General features: G+C 37.0%; 1 protein-coding gene across 9 annotated transcripts in view; it reads right to left on the minus strand.

Annotated features, from left to right (window-relative positions):
• The window catches only part of Pde1a (phosphodiesterase 1A), a 273,639-nt gene that overhangs the window by 56,731 nt on the left and 198,395 nt on the right, over window positions 1–18,513 (minus strand). For 8 of the 9 annotated variants that reach the window (XM_013121172.3, XM_013121178.3, XM_040745692.1 and 5 more), the window contains one exon: window positions 2,182–2,364. In XM_013121172.3, coding sequence (XP_012976626.1) covers window positions 2,182–2,364 — 183 coding nt within the window. Of the gene's footprint in view, window positions 1–2,181; window positions 2,365–4,310; window positions 4,547–18,513 lie in introns of those variants that run through there. The other variant, XM_040745694.1, reaches the window with a different exon arrangement.

The raw sequence follows: 18,513 nt of genomic DNA on the forward strand, positions 1-18,513 counted from the left end.
ATCCTGGAATCAACTCTCACATAAACCAGAGCTCCCCGGACCCAGTGGATTCTCTGAAACCACAGAGTTTCCTAGACTGGGAAATAGGCTGTCAACCTGAGTATTACTTATTATATGGAATGAAAAGAGGCAAGGATTGCCATCTTAAAGTAATCTTAAAAATTCTGTATTAATTTATCCTTCCTCATCTGGTCATTAGGGAAAGAAATATAAAATTACAAATTTTGTTATTCAAATTAAAAAGGAAAATTAACATAACTGTTCCAAAACTGAGAGTGAATGCAGGTGTCTTCTTGCAGCTGCCTTCTGTCTCATTAACCAGGTGAAAAAGACTAATGAATTTCCTGGAATCCAGTAGGTAGTAAAGTCCAAGTGAAATTATAGGTGATTAGTTTTGAAGACTTATCTAAAATTATGAAATGCTATTCCAAACCTTAAAAGAAACAAAAAGAAGCCATCTTGCTCTCATCACTACCCCAGATAGCATTTGGGCAAATAAGTGCCAGGACCTTCTAAGGTGTTGAGTCTTGGGAGGGAGGCTTTGTGGGGAAAGCAACAAGACTTATATTTCCAGGATTAAAGGTAATTACTTTTGTAAATTCAGGATTAATTAATATCAATAAAGGGGGTGTGGTATTGATAGATAAAGATTTTGTTTCTAAGCACTCTAAGCATGATAATTTGCAAACACTTAAATTTCGTATTAGTTATCTTCTGCACAAAATTTTGATATTTCTATTTGGAAAGGAGGTTTAATTTGTATTGCATTAACTATGAAATAATAGAAACTTGCCAGGCCAATACATGAATCCTGAATTCATAACCTTGTCTCAAATGGATGCACGTTCAGTTGGATCTCACCCACAGTTTGCATTGGTTTTTAGCTTGCCAAGGTTTGCAGTATTTTTAACAAGGAATATACATTCCCTCAACAAGCATTCATCTGAGACTCTCTGAAACACTACTTAGATGTTTTTAATTTGATGCCATGGGAAATCAACAATACTCATACAAAAGGATGCTCTCCTCAACCCAGCCCCCTTGCTGCAGATTTCTGTTAGAATAAGTCTAGATACTAGACAAGGTGGTACCCTCTCACTAACCAGAATATCTTTTATCTAATCCAATCAGATATAGCTGAGAAGCTAATAAAGTGATTTGAATAATAACTCACTAGATGTGCTTTTGGGTTATATCCTCATGAAACAAGCTATTGGAAGTATTATCATCATGGTACTAACATGTCTTTAAACTGAATTTGCAATAGCACTCTTGTTGTACCTTCTCACTTACATTTTGAAAATCCAATATTCTTTCCATTGTTCTATTGGTTGGAAACGATGCTCCAAAATATGGAAAGATGAAAAAAATGAGCAGAATTCACTTAAATGTAAAGGGTGCTGGAGCTGAGCATGGTGACATAAGCCTGTAGTCCTATATCTCCAGAAACTTGAGGAAGGAGAATTAAAAATTCAGGGCCAGCCTGACCTCCTCAGTCACTATATCAAAAGCAGTGCCCTGATATGTAACAATATAATCTGTCCTTCAATCTGGTCAGTTTCAAAATATTAAAATTGTTTTTTTACATATATTTAAATACATTCCTTTTTAACCTGAGGAAATCCTGATAAATGCATCTCAGTCTTGTCAGACATATTTATACTTAGTAATTCTGAAACATCTCATTTTATGGAAAGAAAAGAAGCTTTTCTCCTAAAGACTAAAATAACAATGCATGTGCAACTTGGCGATCTAAATATGTGTATATGCTGGAAACTCTGGTGACCTCCAATAGTGTCAGGATCTTCTTTCAGTAACACAAATGCTGAAGCCTAAGTCCTCCAAAGTAGAATTTATTCTATGAGCTATTGTAATATGTTTATATAAAATGGATAACTGAAGATATTTGGATTATTTATAAAGTTTTCTATAAGGTATGTTTCCAAAGGGGTATGATTTCAGTCTTCCTGCCAGACTAGTAGAAATAAAAAGAAAACATCCAAGACAAGGTGATTTTGTTGTGCTCATAGTCATCACAAGTTCAAGCTGACCATCTAGTTAGACTGGTGATGGTTGAGTGTCCTCCACAGGCTGACTATGGACCCTTAGAGCTTTGATGGACTAGGCATGCTTGCTGACTTTCAGATTCCTTTTTCTTGGGATGCAAACCATGCTGCTTACCTTTCCACAAAAATTCCAGCCTGAACAGCATGGACAATGCTTCGAAACTTTGGCTTTTCCTCAGGTTTCTTTTTCATCATCCCCATTTTCCGTGTGAAGGTAGAAGCCAACCAATCCCGGACTTCTGATGGAACTGAGTCGGTCTGGATGTCACTGAGCTCATCTTCAGTGTCCAGAAGTCTTCTACAAACACATGCATAGGTAAACACTGGGAAAGGCAAACAAAGACTAACAAAGAAACAAACACTGCAATGTTTTTTTCATTTCTTTTACTAACAGCATACCATTCCTAATTATTCCTTAATATGAACTATTTATTAAAATTGAGTTAACATTTAGAAAGCTTTTAAGTTTGCAAGCTGATCCTTTGCTGGGGGCAACAAATGAGACATGTCAGCATCTGCTGCTTCCCAAATATTGAATAACAGTGTTAGCAGTGGTTAAGTATCGGTTATCAATCTCTTATATGCCATTCTAACAGTGATTAAAAAAAAGATGGAAGACAAATTCATAAATAAGTGTGTGCTATTGAGGAAGCAAGTTGTTCAGGAAGAAAGTAAAAACTCTTATTTAATTTTTCTATGTAGTACAGATAGCAATTGCTATTTGAATTTTTTGATGGTTCCAAAAGTCATTCATATGTGCAATTTCAATGAATTAGTTTTTCTAAATTAATGAAATAACTTAGGAATTCTAAAATGATTCTAAAATATTCTTTCTAACAATATCAGTACAGACTTTAAGACAGAAAAAAATATATAAGGGAAGAAAGAAACAAGGCCAGTGAGATGGCTCAGCCCACAAAGGACTTGAAGACCTGACTTAACTCCCCAGAGCCCATGTGGAAATGAGAAGAGATTCCTGAAAACTGTGCTGAGACTGAACTTCTTGTGTGTATTGCAGCATTCACACACACACACACATTCATAAAAGCAGTAATAATTTTTAAAATCAAAATAAATGGTTGGAGTTGTCTCTTAGTATTCATGGGGAATTAAGGATGCTCTCTTGTCTTAGGGATTCTTACATGTTCAAGTCCCATTTATAAAATATCAGGTTATTTGCATGTAACCTATGAGTTTAATCATGATTACCTTAAATAAGTTCTCCATTTCATTTAATTCCCAATAAAATGTATATTCCACACATATATGTATATATATGCATATATATACACACATACATACACACACACATATATATATATGTATATATATATGTATGTATATATATCTGTCATACTGTGTTATTTAGGGAAGAATGACTACTCATTCAGTCCAGATGCCATTTCTTTTCCTGAACACTTTCAATACCTAGTTGTTTGAACACACAGAGATGGTGTGCATGGATGCCAAGGGCTATGTGGAAAGTTAATTTCAGGAGACTAGCCTCTCTAAGAGGGAAGAACACTGCCAGTCAAGAGCTCTTGTTAACATGAGGGTGAAGATTTCATGAGTTTAGACCCAAGTGTCCCAGCACTTGGGAGACTCCTGATGGCAAATTTGCGGCCAGCCTGGGCCAGCTCCAGATGAAATCTTGTCTCTTCAAAGCCAAAGCAACATAGAGAACTGTCAGCCAAGGACATCAACAGAGTTTTATGGAGACAGCACAAATTAACTTCTGGGAAGTAATGTGGACTGGTTGCTAAGAGGCCATAGCTGTCATAGAGAAGGGTGCTCAGGGAACATCCTGCCTGTAGGCCTGTCAGAGTCTATAACTGAGAACTTCCTAACAATTGAACTGGAAATAATAAAGGAAATATTTCCCAGTTGATAAAAACTCAGCTACACACACCAGTCTACTCTGTCTACAGAACACAAACTAACTTGTCCTGTCCATTGATCATTTCCTTGAAAGTGTACCAGATCAATAACCCAGATATCCTTGGCACACTGTCTTTGACCTTTGTGTTCTGTAAATCAATATGATTCTTTAAATTGACCCCCCTGTGTGTTGCTCCCTTCTATACATACATACAATATTTAGCTTCATGATATTACATAAGTACAAATGCATTTATGAAACACCTGAGTAAAAATAAACACTACTTAAGTGCTGGAGTTACAAAACTATGTGTACACATAAGACAAAAGACATACAGTTGAATATTCATACTGATTAATACTCACTTTGTGATTTTTTTAAGTTTCTTTTGCTTCTTATGTTTGAATGAGTCTGATTTAACACTAGACCACCGACACCGTAATTCAATGTAAACATTTTTTATGACTCTTTTGCCCATTTCAAGTTAGTTTCTTTAGCCCATTTTAGCATAATATTATAATGCATGCCTTGAAATTTTCATTACTTAAAGATTATGCCATTTCTATTATCTCTTATGCAGTGATCATCTAAAACTACAGAGCAGGGCAGGTGGAACAGGGGCCATTGTGGTGTAATGCTGTGATGTCACCATGCTCCTCGCATTCTCCTTTCCCTGTTCTTGTCATCTGACTGAAACAGAATGCCAGGTGGGTGGCGATCATTGCCCAGTTTTCCACCGCAAATTTGTGTTGAGGATTTGAAGGCTGTATATTCTAAATTCACAAACTTCCCAAGACAGACAGCTAGACAAGACAAAATCAGTGTGAAGACATAATCATCATCACTGGGGTGTGTTACTCGGAAGTATGGTGATTTGTAGTTATTATGCATATGTTTTCGTTGAGAAAGAGAACGTGATTTCAGGGAAAAAGAATGACCTATATTTATTATGGAATAGAGTAATATGTCAAAAGACAGAAGCATGGGATACATCATTCTATATAGAAACAACAAATCTTGGAACAGCAACAGATACTTCTCTAGTGGCTCAATTGGTAAGACAGTGGTGGGGGGTGTGATGCTTAGTTGTGTATTTAAATGATGATCTAAATGTTTCTATGAAGGTTTGTTTTTTTAACATGGGAAGATGGAGCAAATAAATGACCCTTCAAAATATGGATAGTCCTCATCAAATCAGTTGAAGACCTTAAAGAAAATGATGTGGTTACCTTAAAGAGAAAATTTTGAATTGGATTGACTTCCAGATTCAAGACTGTAGCATCAATTTCCTATAATTATCAGTTTGCCAGGCTACCTTGCAGAATATAAGATAGCTCTTAAAACATGCCTCCCTGCCTCTCTCACATATGACCAGCATGGAGCAACTACCCTTGTAAATTAAGCAGTTAGAGGGTAAGGTCTTGGCCCTGTATTTATTTCTGAGAGCATACTGTAACTAGTTCTGGTTTTAATATATATAAAAAATCTTATCTAAAGTAGATATTTAAACACCATAATCTTGAAACATGTCAAAACTATTGTTAATCTATTACATGATAAAAAATTGAAAATTTCTGGGAATGGTATTATAGACCTTTAATTCCAGGACTCAGGAGACAGAGGCAGGCAGGTCTATGTGAGTTCTGGTTTACATGGTGAGTTTCAGGTGAAGCAGGACCACATAGAAAGATCCTATCTCAGATTTTTTTAGTAAAACAGTAGTGGTGCACCCCTTTAATCCCAACATTAGGGAAGCAGAGGCAGTTGGATTTCAGTGAGTTTGAGGTCAGCCTGGTCTATGAAGCTACACAGAGAAACTCTGTCTCAAAAATTAAAAAATAACACATAACCTGGTCCTTCTTTGTATGAATTTATATTTCAAGGGGAGGAAAAGACTAAATAGAGAAGATAATGAGGAGATAAATATAACAGGAAACACTTCTTTGGATAAGGTCATCAGGAGTTGTGTCATTTAAGACACAAAGAATGAGAAAGAATTTAAAATGGAAATATCTAAGTGAAGGCCATTTCAGGCAGATGGAAGAGCAAGGGCAAATCCCCCAAGAAAGGCAGGATAACAAACATTTGAGGGCAGAGAGGACAAAGGTGGCTGACGGGTAACAGAAGAACTGGGTTGAATTTACAGGAAGAGTTAACAAATACCTTCATGTCTCTGACACACGTTTTTCATCACTGCCCTCATGCCATCCCTTTTCTTCTTGATCCCATCAGTCCATTCCTATCATCCTTATCTGTGTAGTCTGAGTTTTTACGTGTTCTATGTTAGTTGTTTTTGTAGTTGTTTTTAATATGTAATTGCTCAGCTTTAAACAAGAGTATGTCCCACTGAGTGACAAAGTTGAAGGGAGGGACTGGGAGATGAATGCAGCACACAACAAAGAAACTAGATATGTTAGGATGTGTCCCGTCAGCACATGGAAGAATTTCCTTTGGCTTCCACTGAACACAATGAGAGGCTATGGGTGTGCTCCCCAGAAATGTTTCTGGTCAACAAGATCAGCTGCAAAATGGCCTCAATGTCTTCATCCATTGTGCCTCTGCTGCCTCTATTGTACTAGCCTGTGGGATGGGGGTGGTCTCCATAAGTCATCCAGTATTAATTACTTCACACTTTTATTATTGACAAAGAGTAGTGGTTCTTCCATTAGTTGTGTGTCATTTTCTAGAGACCGAGAACTCTAGAATAAAACTTTTAATATCCCATTCTCATCTTATTTACCCCACGAGTAATCACTCATAATAGTTTAGTGTGTGTTACTAAATATTTTCTAGTCATTTGTTGGACATAATGTCAATCCTCGAGCTGTGCCTCACACCAATGTAGGTATGGGTCATACAATAGTACATAAAGCTAAAGTAATTCTGCTCTCGTTGTCTTTTCAGTCCTTTACATTAGACAATTAGCATTAAATCAGTAAACAAGTCAGTGGACAGTCAAGAATCATCAAGTAGAGGGAAGTACCAAGATGAAGACTATACTTGGAGTGAAAAAAAAAAACCAGAAGGATCATGTGTTCTGGGGTGAGGGATTTGTATTCTACAGGAATATAATTCTGGTATCCATTTCTCCTCACTTTCAGCTTTCTTCTTCTTTTGTATTCACCCATCTTACAATCTTCCTTGTGTTCACTTCCTCTTACTATGACTTAGTGACTTTTGATGTTTATCTAATCAACCTTGACAGGGCAGACACCATATTTGGACTTTTATAGACAGAGTTATCATAAACATTTTTTTCAGATCTGGAAATATTTGAATATTTGCATAAGGTTATGTCACCAAAACATGCAATACCTTTCTTTTCAATTTATTTCATTTTGCTACTTACATAAATTTGCACAAAGAGGTTGTTAAAATGGGTTTCTAAAATTTTTATAGCTTCTTCCAAATATCACTGGTTTTATTGACCTTTATCTTACAGTTAGAAGATAATCTGAACATAAATATGAGTGTTGTTAAGAAATAAGACTTCCTGTTTTAGAAACATGAAATGTGAAAATATAACTATTGATGCATTTTTCTTTGGTATCCATCAAGTGTATTCTATAGTAAATAAATGATAAGGCATATATATGTAACAAGCTATCACTCTTGACCTCTGAAAAATGTTTCACTCTTTGACATGATGTTTTTGTGTCCCAATGGGAGTCACCAAAGATTAAAGAAAGGTTCTCAGACAAGGGTTGTGTGTGGAAAGGGGATCAGGGAACTGAGAAAAACTGACCTTGCATCTGATCAGTGATCAAGTGATCCTTTGGAGCTATTTATAGGCCAAAATTTCTCTCCAAATAAGATGACACATCTCCCAAAGGGCTTATAATTTGAACTAGAAAGTTTGCGGGGAAAGGGAAATAAAGAAGGAGGCAGCCTCGGAAAGAGAGGTCATGGGATTTTGACTCTTAAAATTATATGTCAGTGAAAATATTTCTGTCTACAGTGGACTCTTGGAAAACAGTCACACCCAAGGAACCACAGTCCTTTCCAGGAAGTTGATGGCCACGAGTAAACTTAGTATTACTATTCAAATGCTGGGTGTGATTAGGAGACAGTGGCTTCTCAAGTTTGAATTTTTCTTGTTCTTTGATGCCATTCATATGATAAAGGGTCTATTTCAAGATGCAATTAACTCATCCATTTTACCCCTAATGTTTAATGAACCCAGCAGGAACACTATTTCTCTGCATGTGACAGAATCAATATTTGATGTTATTTCTCTGGTGAACAAACTATGTATCCTAAGCTTCAATTTTACAATATTTAATGTTAGGTTGTGAACTGTCAACTCCTTGTATGATAAGACTGGACCAGCCTTGCTGTGGCTGCCTTGCTGCCCCTACTGCTCAAGCTCTCACTTGCTAATGCCTCACTTTCAAGCCAGGTACTCACCACACCACCTCCACTGTAGTTTCTAGCCACCTACCTGGCCTAAAAAGCAACTAATTCTTGGTGACTATGGTTTCTCTAAGAGAAAGTATCTCTGAGGGAAAATAACGACCTGGGGAACCGTGCATGGAAGATTTAGAGAATTAAGATTGCAAAATATTTCAGAATAACATGCTGAACATGACAGCAAATGTCCAGCACCCTAGGACTTGTGTAAGGCAGAGGGAAATTGACACCAAACACATTTTGTCTTGGAGACTTGTCACTTTTAAGGAGGGACATATACCCAAAAGGCTACCATTGGCACCTTGAGGTAGAAGTCAATGTTCAGGGAGACAATAATCTAGTGCTGAGGGTGATGCTGAACTTATACCTCCCATGTGCTACACTTCTTAGATGCTTGGGAGGTGGATGAGAAATTCATCTGCCCATTGTATATATCATCTGTAGTAGCCAGTGTTTCCTTTGCAGAGGAACGCATTAATGTTGTTTAATCAACTAACATGTCTATCCACCAAAGAACCCCTGAACATGATACCAGTCTTTTATTTAGGCTTCAGAATCAACTCTATTGCTTATATTTTGAACCAAGAAAAAAGCAAAAATTTGGCTCATTCAAACTTCAAATTACTACATTGAGGAAAATTATCATCTTTTTCTATTTTAGTGAATAATAAGAGAGGCACAGACCCCTAGACAATTTGTTCAGTCAGTGGCCATGACACATTTTGAGTGCCAGCATGTCTGATTTTGGCATCCAAGTCTTTAATTGTTGAGATCTCCTTCATTTCAAATGTATGATTTTCTTACATAGTGTACAGATTATAGAGTGCCTTCCTATTTAGTTAATAGTACCAGTAGTCATTATTCTTCATCTTGTCTATGCTTTGAAATTTAGAGTTAAAAATAATCTTTAAAAATCCTTGGATGGGAATGAAAAGTGCTATTAGGTAGATAAGATGAATCTGAAGACATAAATGGGAGGTAGATTTGACCAAAATCCAGTTTATTCATGTATAAAATTATCAAATAACTAAAAAGGAAAAAGAACATATAGCAGTTTAGCTTACTGGTAAATTTTTGGCGGAAGAAAGCTTAGATTATTTTTTCCAAAGCTGGTATCTGGACCACTCCCTTCTAGAGAGATTTCGATGGCAAAAAAAAAATCTATGGTACCTATGGTACTTTGAAAGCTGGTAAATTCATTTCTAGGAGGGGATCACGTGCATTTGAATTCCATTTCTGTCATCACTAACCTACCTCTTAAATTCTGAACACAGTGAAATTAATTCTTGCAGGCTACTTTCAAAGCATGTGTATGTATCTATCTATCTATACATTCATTAATTCACTTATTTATTCCCTTGCTGTTCCAGAAAGGACAAAAGCTCACAAAAATCTCAAGTTTTGTGGGTGTTTAAAGCAGATTTCTCTGCTTTTCTGTGACCTAGGAGAATGTGATCATTGTATATGAGAGAAAACAGGACTGAACACTAGGGTGGAGAAGGCAGGCATGCCATCATTAGTTCAGTTCCCAAGAGACAGATTTTGGCTATTGGAAGGTTGGCTAAGGATAGTGTGGAAGTCAGAGGTGGCCTTCTCCTAGTTAAGGCTTAAGAAGGATTTGGCAGCGCCTTTGTATTCACCCAGGGAAGTGGATGTCCATGCTTAGGAAGGTCCTGTCCCCTAGGACAGGCAGGAAGGGCCCCAGGCATGTCCCAGTAAGGCTCTCAGATGGAATCAAGTTACTTGAAGATCTGGGATAAAGATTATATTTTTGGAGTGTGTTGGGACAGAATTGGGAGAAAATCAAAGAGGCAGAACACTGCCCTAGGCCTAGCAGAAGATTCTTGGCTTCCCATCAGGAAATGTTAGCTCAAAATATAACTTCAAATATAATCCATTAGGCACAAAGCTTAACATTCCACTGATTGTGAAGTTTTAGATTACTAAGCATCCTCTGCTTCATCACCTACTAACTGTGTAGCTGGAAAGAGGCTCCACCTATATGAATTTCAGTTCCCTCTCAGAACAACAGAGATGGGAATAGCATTGTGCCTAATGATGCAGTTAAGGATGGAGTAGAGAAATGGAGGATAAGTTTTTTAGAACAACACCTGTCTCACAGTGAGCTCTTGGGGAGCCTAAGCTAGCTACACCCCGTGTGAATTGGCCTAAGCAGATTTCCATTTACTAACACATAAGAAAAAGGCTGGGATCATGGGGTCAGATAAAACTTGCATGGTATGAAGACTTGGGAGAGCATATACCTGCACACATTCATACATTTATGTACACATATATGCACACATATATACATACATATACATTCTAAAGGTTTTGAAAAGGCAGTGGGATATACATCCTGACAAAATTCACATACAATAAAACATTAAAATAACAACAATAAAAACAGGCTATCAATTTGAGAGCAAGAAAAGGCACAGTCAGGGCTAGAGAAAGAAATGGAGAGAGGAAAGTGATATCATTCTAGTTCAATATTCTAAAGCAAGATTTAAAAAACAGAAATTAACAATATCATCTAAGACTCAGATTCCTTTTGTCTTTATTTAGAACAAATTCTAACGTTAGGTTTAGCTTTTTTTTTTCTTGTGGCAAGGTAGCCTTTTCATGCTAGAGCAATGTTTCTATACAGTACTTGCCATATAAGTATGAGGGTCTGAGTTCCAATCCCACATAAAAACCACAATCTAGTCAAATTGGTGAGAGAATTATTGAGGAAGCTACCCAGTGTTGGCCTCTAGCTCACACATACACACTTTTAAAAATTAAAAGAATCACACTTAAATGTTTGCCAGAAACCTTATCAATCTTTATGTAATTCCCTTTAGGTAGAATGGTATCCCATACTGATGTCTAAAGACAGTGGCTAAGAAACTGGGAACTAGAAACTAGGAACTAGCCACTTGTTTAAATCAATTATGATTCATCTATTCTAACCCTTTGGCTGATTAGTTCCTGGAAAAGGATATGGGATAATTTAGGAATGAATTTTGGGGAATATTTCATTTAAATATGAATATAATTAATTACTTTATCTTTCAAATTGATTAGCTTCTCATAAAAAATAGTGTAACTCAAACAATTTTGAGAATTTCATGCAATAATATGCAAAAATAATATCTGCAAATTGTATAATAGACTGTCTTAGATATAATTGTCAGGTGATCATCATGTATATCATTAGAAAAGGACAGTATTTAAGGTAACATTTTTCAAGTCTAAAGAATTTATTTTGAATGTTATAATTGTGAAATCTTATTTAATATGTATAGGTCTTGTCAGTCGTTTCTAAGAACAATTGGTGATTTTGTTTTTGTCCCTTCACAATAGTGAGGCTGTTTCTGAGGGTTTGTAGAAAGTATCAAACCACAGATGGTGAGTAAATATAAAAATCAAACAAAACAGCTGTGACTTTTTCCCAGAATGATTTTCACACCCATATATACGAGGTGAGTACAGCCTACAAACATAGTGCTCCAAAAAGCCACCACTCCTACAGCTTACACCACAAAAAAGGAATTCAGGAAAACCCATATCACTGCTTTTGATGATTTACAGGTCTCTAGCACACACAGCTCACCTGAACAGATTTCCTCAGGGTATCCTTTAAGTGAAACTAAGGAAAGAAAAAGCTACATTTACAAATTCTTCCTAAGCAAAACCGCAACTGATTCCTTGACCCTTCTTCGGGCCAGGATTAGGGTAGGTTAGTCTGGAGCAGGTCTCTGTAAGGATACATGGGGATTAAAGGTCACAGAATTTCACAGCAGAAAGGAACTGAGAATTCATCTTCAGTATGAGAAAAGCAATGGTTGAGGATGGAGGAAATAAAAACGTTGCCTAACCACTAGCAGGGGAGAAACCAAGAAAATTGAACAGCATCTGAACTTCCAGGCAGGGCCCTCTGTCAAGACCCTGAACACACCCTCACCCAGCTCCTCTACAACTAACAAAAGCACTATTTTGTTTGTTTGCGCAGTCAACAAGACACTGTTAGTGGCTTTTAAGAATACACTCTCTCCATTCTCAAGTTCTTACCAAGTGACTTAAATAGCATCAACCTCACACCACCTCTTGGTGCTACATGTGTGCTCCACATGAGGGTATCTATCCAGTTCACCAGGACACAAGGGCTGTTTGGAGATAAGCTTGTTGCCTAACCCAAAGCAATCAAACAAGGATATGCTTTGCTAGATCCTGTGGAAAACAAAACCTTTTCATTCCTTCTAGGTTTGGCAGTTTGAAGAAAGTTTGGAATTTGGAAATACTGGTGATGTGTTGCTACAATTAACAGCATCAGAGAGATCATTCCAGAGCAAGCAAAACAGACAGAGGCCAATCTACTGACATCATGTGTACCTGAGTCAGTCTCTTTTATAGGCAGCCCTTAGCAGTCAATGCTTTAGAAACTGGAGCTAGTAAATCTGTCACTTTGTTTAAGTGGGCTTAGTTGAGTTTGGGTCACAACTGGAACATCCTCAGAGATGTTTCTAAATCAGCTCTTCACTTTTCATGACAGGAACACGCAAGGTCAATGTCAAGGTGATGAGCATAGAAATTTCTGTCCACATCATCATGGTTTGAATGGTGTATAGTTCATCATTCACATTTTGGCCATGATTACTGTAAATCCCTACCCACACTTGGTGAGCAGTTGAGTCAAACTGTAACTAGCCTTTCTCATTCAACAGTGCTGCTCACATCTATTCTTTGAAGGACACTTGGCTATGCACTAGTTAGTGCCTGCTAACTTCTTCAACCATGTGATCACATTAATAATTTGCTTTGTTTCTACTTTTCCCCGCATTAGCAAACTCTAGAAATACAGTCATAATAATTTCCTAAAAAGCCATTCCTCCTTAACTCTGCAGTGTCATTATGTAGCTGGTTGCTTTTCCCTTTTGCCAAAACTGTGTTTCATAGGCATTGGGAATTTCCCTAACTCATCCAAGTTCTCCCAGAGACATTGGATTTACCAGTTCAGTGCTACCTCTCCAGTTCATCATCATCTGACATGTGGCCCGTGTCTATTCCTACTCCAAATCTCCTGTCAGTTTTGTCCTGTGACCCTCTTAACTCTTTAAAGAGCTTTACCCACCTTTCCACTCTACACAAAAAGTTTCCATCCTCACCCTTGACTGTGATTATTAATGCAGTACTGTAAAACCAAGAATTTAAAAGACCTTCATGGTTAGAAGTGAGATAACTTGACATTTGAAAAGTTTTAAAAATTACATATTCTACAGAGGCTTAATTTGAACTTCTGTGCAGACTATTCCTTTGTTTTATTGCAAAATCTTTTGAATAGGCCTTTTAGTTGCACTGTAGAGATGATTCTGCTCTGACATACAGAAGATTGAAGAATGGGACTGGGCAAGATGACTTCTTTGAATAATCATAAACGAGGCTGTCTTTGGGAATGCTGATGTACTAATGCAGATTCTTTAGCCTACCATTTTTGTGTGCACAGATTTTGATTGTATTCTTTGGGCTCAGATATTAATCCTAGGAATTGAAGGTCCTCAACATTAATCTCATGGTCCCCTTGTGTTGACATTTGGCCTTGGAATTCTGAATGCAGGGTAGGAAACTATTTTTGAAAGCTTGTATATGGCATTATGAACTGGTTTTTATCAGGTAGATATAGACGCTGAGGATACAACAGGGTTTCTGTGAAAGGACTTGACCTCTGAGTTCTGAAAGCATCCTTACAGCAGTTCAGCTAATTTGAGCTTCATGAAGAACTCGTGAAAGGGTTCAGCTCATGTTTAGGAGTCTGCCTAGTGGCCTATACAACAACAAACAGGTTGGAGCAAAGTAACAAGACAGATTGGTGCAATAAGCAAATATTCAGTGGACATTCTCAAAATCTTTAAGATGGGGAAGACATCCAAAAAACAAACAAATTCCAAGTGCTAATGACTAAAATAATCAGAAACTCTAGGGTTACGACTCCCCAATTCACTTCTCTAATAGGCATTCTATGTCACAATTCAGTGTCTACATATTTAGTACATTCTTAATGCTTTCTACTTAGAAGGCATGTCTTGTTAGAAGGTATATCTTGAAGCATGATCAGAGAGAGCTGTTCTAGAGAGCAGATTCATTAGGAAATATGTGCAAGCCTGGTCACAGTTGGCTTGAAATTGGACTCTAAATCTTTACTGTCCATTACTCACCCTAGTTACTACTTGAAGTTGTTTTCTAGGTTTTCAGTCTCTATAACACTCAACCTTCCTTTGGGGAGCAGGCTTGGCCTCAGTGATCACATTAGTCTTCGCCATTCTTTCTCCACTATAACCACCAGCTATCTGCTCAGTGACACTCTTGATTCTGATGAGCAGTGAGCATGACAATGACTTATCTTATCCGGCCAATATCTGATAGGTCAGGGGAAGTTCATTGGTAAATCCCTGCTCAATGATTTCAAGGTTCTCAGCCTCCCTGGTACTTTGACTATCGCTTAGTGTCTGTCAGTTCAGTTTTTGGATTATTGACTTGCATTAGTGTAGTCTCAATTTACTATGGCCTATCCCAAGATAAGAACTCATAAACCTTGTTAGACTTGCTAGTCTAGTGGGGCTTTCTTAGCTAGTGGATATATGCATTAAAGTCCCCTTCCATAATTTTGTACATCTTTTTTATTCCCTATTTGCCTTCATTTTCTCCAAGACTCCAAACTGTTTTCAAGAAATTATTTTGATATTTTTTGGAGTTTTAAATTCTATATCTTAATAAATTGTGTACCAAGCATACAAGTATATTACATTTTACCCATATAATAAAAATAATGATTACAACCCAAATTTTACTCTGCCTGGCATTATGTCACATTTAATCCTCATGTCAATCCTTGTCTGTATTTATTAGTGATAAAGCTAAGTACTCTAGAGTAATTTCATTTCAGTTTTGACTAGAGGATGCTGACTTTGAACTCCCCGTTCTTTTTAAGTCTAGATTGTAAATTATAGTCATGACAATCACAAAACAGGTTCATATTATCTAAAGAATAGTAAGTTGTTTTGAGATATTAGTAAGCACAATATCCATCTTTGAAAGTATGCCTCCCAAGGCATCTGCCTACCCTGATATTCATGAGGACAAGGACGTTACTTTGCTTGGCTGTGTTACTCTTCAAATAAGGACACATGGATTCTTCTTAGCTCACATGGCTTACAACAGTGTAACTTTGAAAACTAATAGTCTCTAGAAACACATCTGAAAGACTCACAGATTTAGGCATTTGTATATGAAAATATCTTTTATAAAACCTAACAAATGATCATACCCACTGTGGGATTATACTATATTCTCCAAATAAGTCATGTTTCCATTTCTACCAGAAATTTTATTTTTTCTAACAAAAATCGTTTTAAGGAGAGACTTTTGTTTTAAATGGAAACCTCTAGTGCCTCATATTTAGTAGGAAGAAGTGTGTGTGCGTCTGTGTACTCATTGACTAGTAATTCTGATTTTACCCTGCATTAGCTAGTTTTCAAATATCTCTATGGAATAGCACTCATTGACTAGTAATTCTGATTTTTACCCTGCATCAGCTAGTTTTCAAATATCGCTATGGAATACTCACAGAATCATTTTCTTTCTAGAAACAATTCCCAGATCCAAATTTTCATAAACCAGGAGATCTTAAAATATAAATTAACACGAGCTAAATGCTGCCTGACCCTTCCTTATTTTATACAATCTGTTTTAGTAGAATTCCTAAGACAAATGACATGTCAATAACTGCAAACACATCTCACAGAAATCCTCAGCTTCCTGCTCCATGCCTTACAAAATATATAGGAAATCAATCCGTGTTGCATAGCTTTGTTCAAAATACTTTAAATACACATTTACGGCAGAATTAAAAAGGTTCTTGAGATGTGGTCTTAGGTCTATACATAGGTATAGACTTTCCAGGGAAGATAAAATTCTAATGTCTACTGTGTAGCACTTAATGTTCTTTGGGGCAAAATGTCCTATTGCAGCCAAATTCAAGGCAACAGTATTTGATTTTAAAAAACCTAACTGGGACAAGATGAGAGTAATACTAGCCACACACCATGGAACCTAAGAATCTGTGACCAAAATGTCCATAAAAGTTATGAAAATACCCGTGTGTGTGTGTGTGTCTGTGTGTGTGTGTGTGTGTGTGTGTGTGTGTGTGCATGTATGCTGTGAGTGCATGTCCCTGCATTCACCTAGAGGTCAGAAGAGGATATCAGGTGTGTTTAGTTCTTTTGATCTTACTCCATTGAGGTGGGGTGTCTCACTGAACTGGAAGCTGTCTACCTCCCCTGCCAGCAAGCTCCAGAAATTCTTTGTCCCAGCCCCCAACCTGCACTGGGATGACAGGTGATCCAGCTATGCCTGACTTGCATGGGTGCTCAGGTTCTCCTGCTTGGGCAGCAAGTAGTCTTATACATCAAGTAATCACTCCAGTCCTTGAAAATACATATGAGCCAACTGTAAATAAGGATATGAGGGTGTGAATTCTAGTTAATAACCCAACTCTAGTGTCAAGGATGCTAGAGCTGCTAACTTCCTCTTTAGTGTACTCTCTTGGGTAAGCCATGCAATGCTTCTGTGAGTCATTGTCCTTATTTTCAAAATGGTAATAACAGAATCTCTATCTCATAAGGCTGCTGTGATGTTTAAATAAGCTTTATAGTTCCCATCAGTGAAATGCAGAAAGTAATCACTCTGACTATTGCATAAGATTGTGGGGAGCTGGTAGCCTTCAGATGATGGTGTTAATTTGAGGGCATTATATTACTCAAATGAACATGATGCTGCGGGAGGATTTAAACAAATGAGAAGGGCTCTGGAGCTATAGTTCAGTTTGTGAAGTACTTGCCTAGCACACAGAAAGCCATGTATTCAATACCTATTACTACATAAACTAGATGTGGAGGTGCAAGCCTATTACCTCAACACTTAGGAGACTAGGGCAGGCAGATCAGAAGTTCAAAGTCCTATTTAACCACATAATGAATTTACAGTCTGCCTGACCTATATGACATACTATTTCAAAATAATTAATTACTGTGCCATTAAAACTGTTATATTTTTCTAGGGGTAGCCAATAAAGAAGACAACAGAAGTTAAATTTCTATCATTGAGCTGAGCATTTTTCCCTAATAGAGAATAATTTTCAAATGTAAAATTCTTACAAACATTAACATATATTTAAATGACTTAGGGATCATGGGCACTAAGATAACAAAATAACCATAAAGTCATAATTGCCATGGGAAGAAGATTACCTACAAATGTGTAAATATAGCATATCATCAATCAAATAAAAGTTTGAACTTCTAGGCAAATAAGAACACTATGTTGCAAGATGTTATAAAGCTTCAAGATGTTGTAAATCGCCAAAGAACTGTTGAATTTTAAAGTTCTTACATTTTATAAATAAATGTAATGTACAGTGTCGGGTTGGCAACAAATGGAGGAACCCTTAGAACCTGACAAATTCAACCAACTTGTGCACAACAAGCAAACATATCTAAAAGCAAAACACTGAAGAAAGTATAGGAGCACTTTGGTCATTTAGCACATACCTGACTCTGTCCCCTTGGAAAGACCACCTTTGTCATTTGTCCTTGGTGAAGATCACCCAAGCAAACAAGTCAGGTAAGGGTTACAGAGTTAAAAAGAACTTGTGATTTTTACCTCTTATAACTTCAAACCTGAGGTACTGCATTCTATGACCATGGAAGAACCGCTTCTGCTATCCAGCCTGCAGTATGAATCTTTCTCACAATTAAAGACATTTTAATTGTGGGGCATACAAAAATTCAACACAGGATTCCAGAGCCCCCAAAATTCTTGATTAGTGAAACAAGTAAAAAAAATACTATGTGCTGTCTAACATAACCTCCATGAAAGGAGAGAAAAATAACAAAATAAAATACTTTAGTAAATCTCTGGGAAACTACATGATATTCAGTGGGGGAATGAAGAACATTGGGTCCATGAAGGAGGCAAGACTTTTCTGAATCATTTCTTCACATATTTGAATTTCGAATCATACTGTAACAGGCAAGCACAAATTTGTATTTCAGCTGCTTGCATAAGAGGCCAAGAATCTAAAAACATCTAGCCCAGATCCTGACCATGGATATGCATATG

Source organism: Mesocricetus auratus, unplaced genomic scaffold, assembly GCF_017639785.1.
Source record: "Mesocricetus auratus isolate SY011 unplaced genomic scaffold, BCM_Maur_2.0 Super-Scaffold_100004, whole genome shotgun sequence".
In the NCBI taxonomy this organism is placed as follows: Eukaryota; Metazoa; Chordata; class Mammalia; order Rodentia; family Cricetidae; genus Mesocricetus; species Mesocricetus auratus.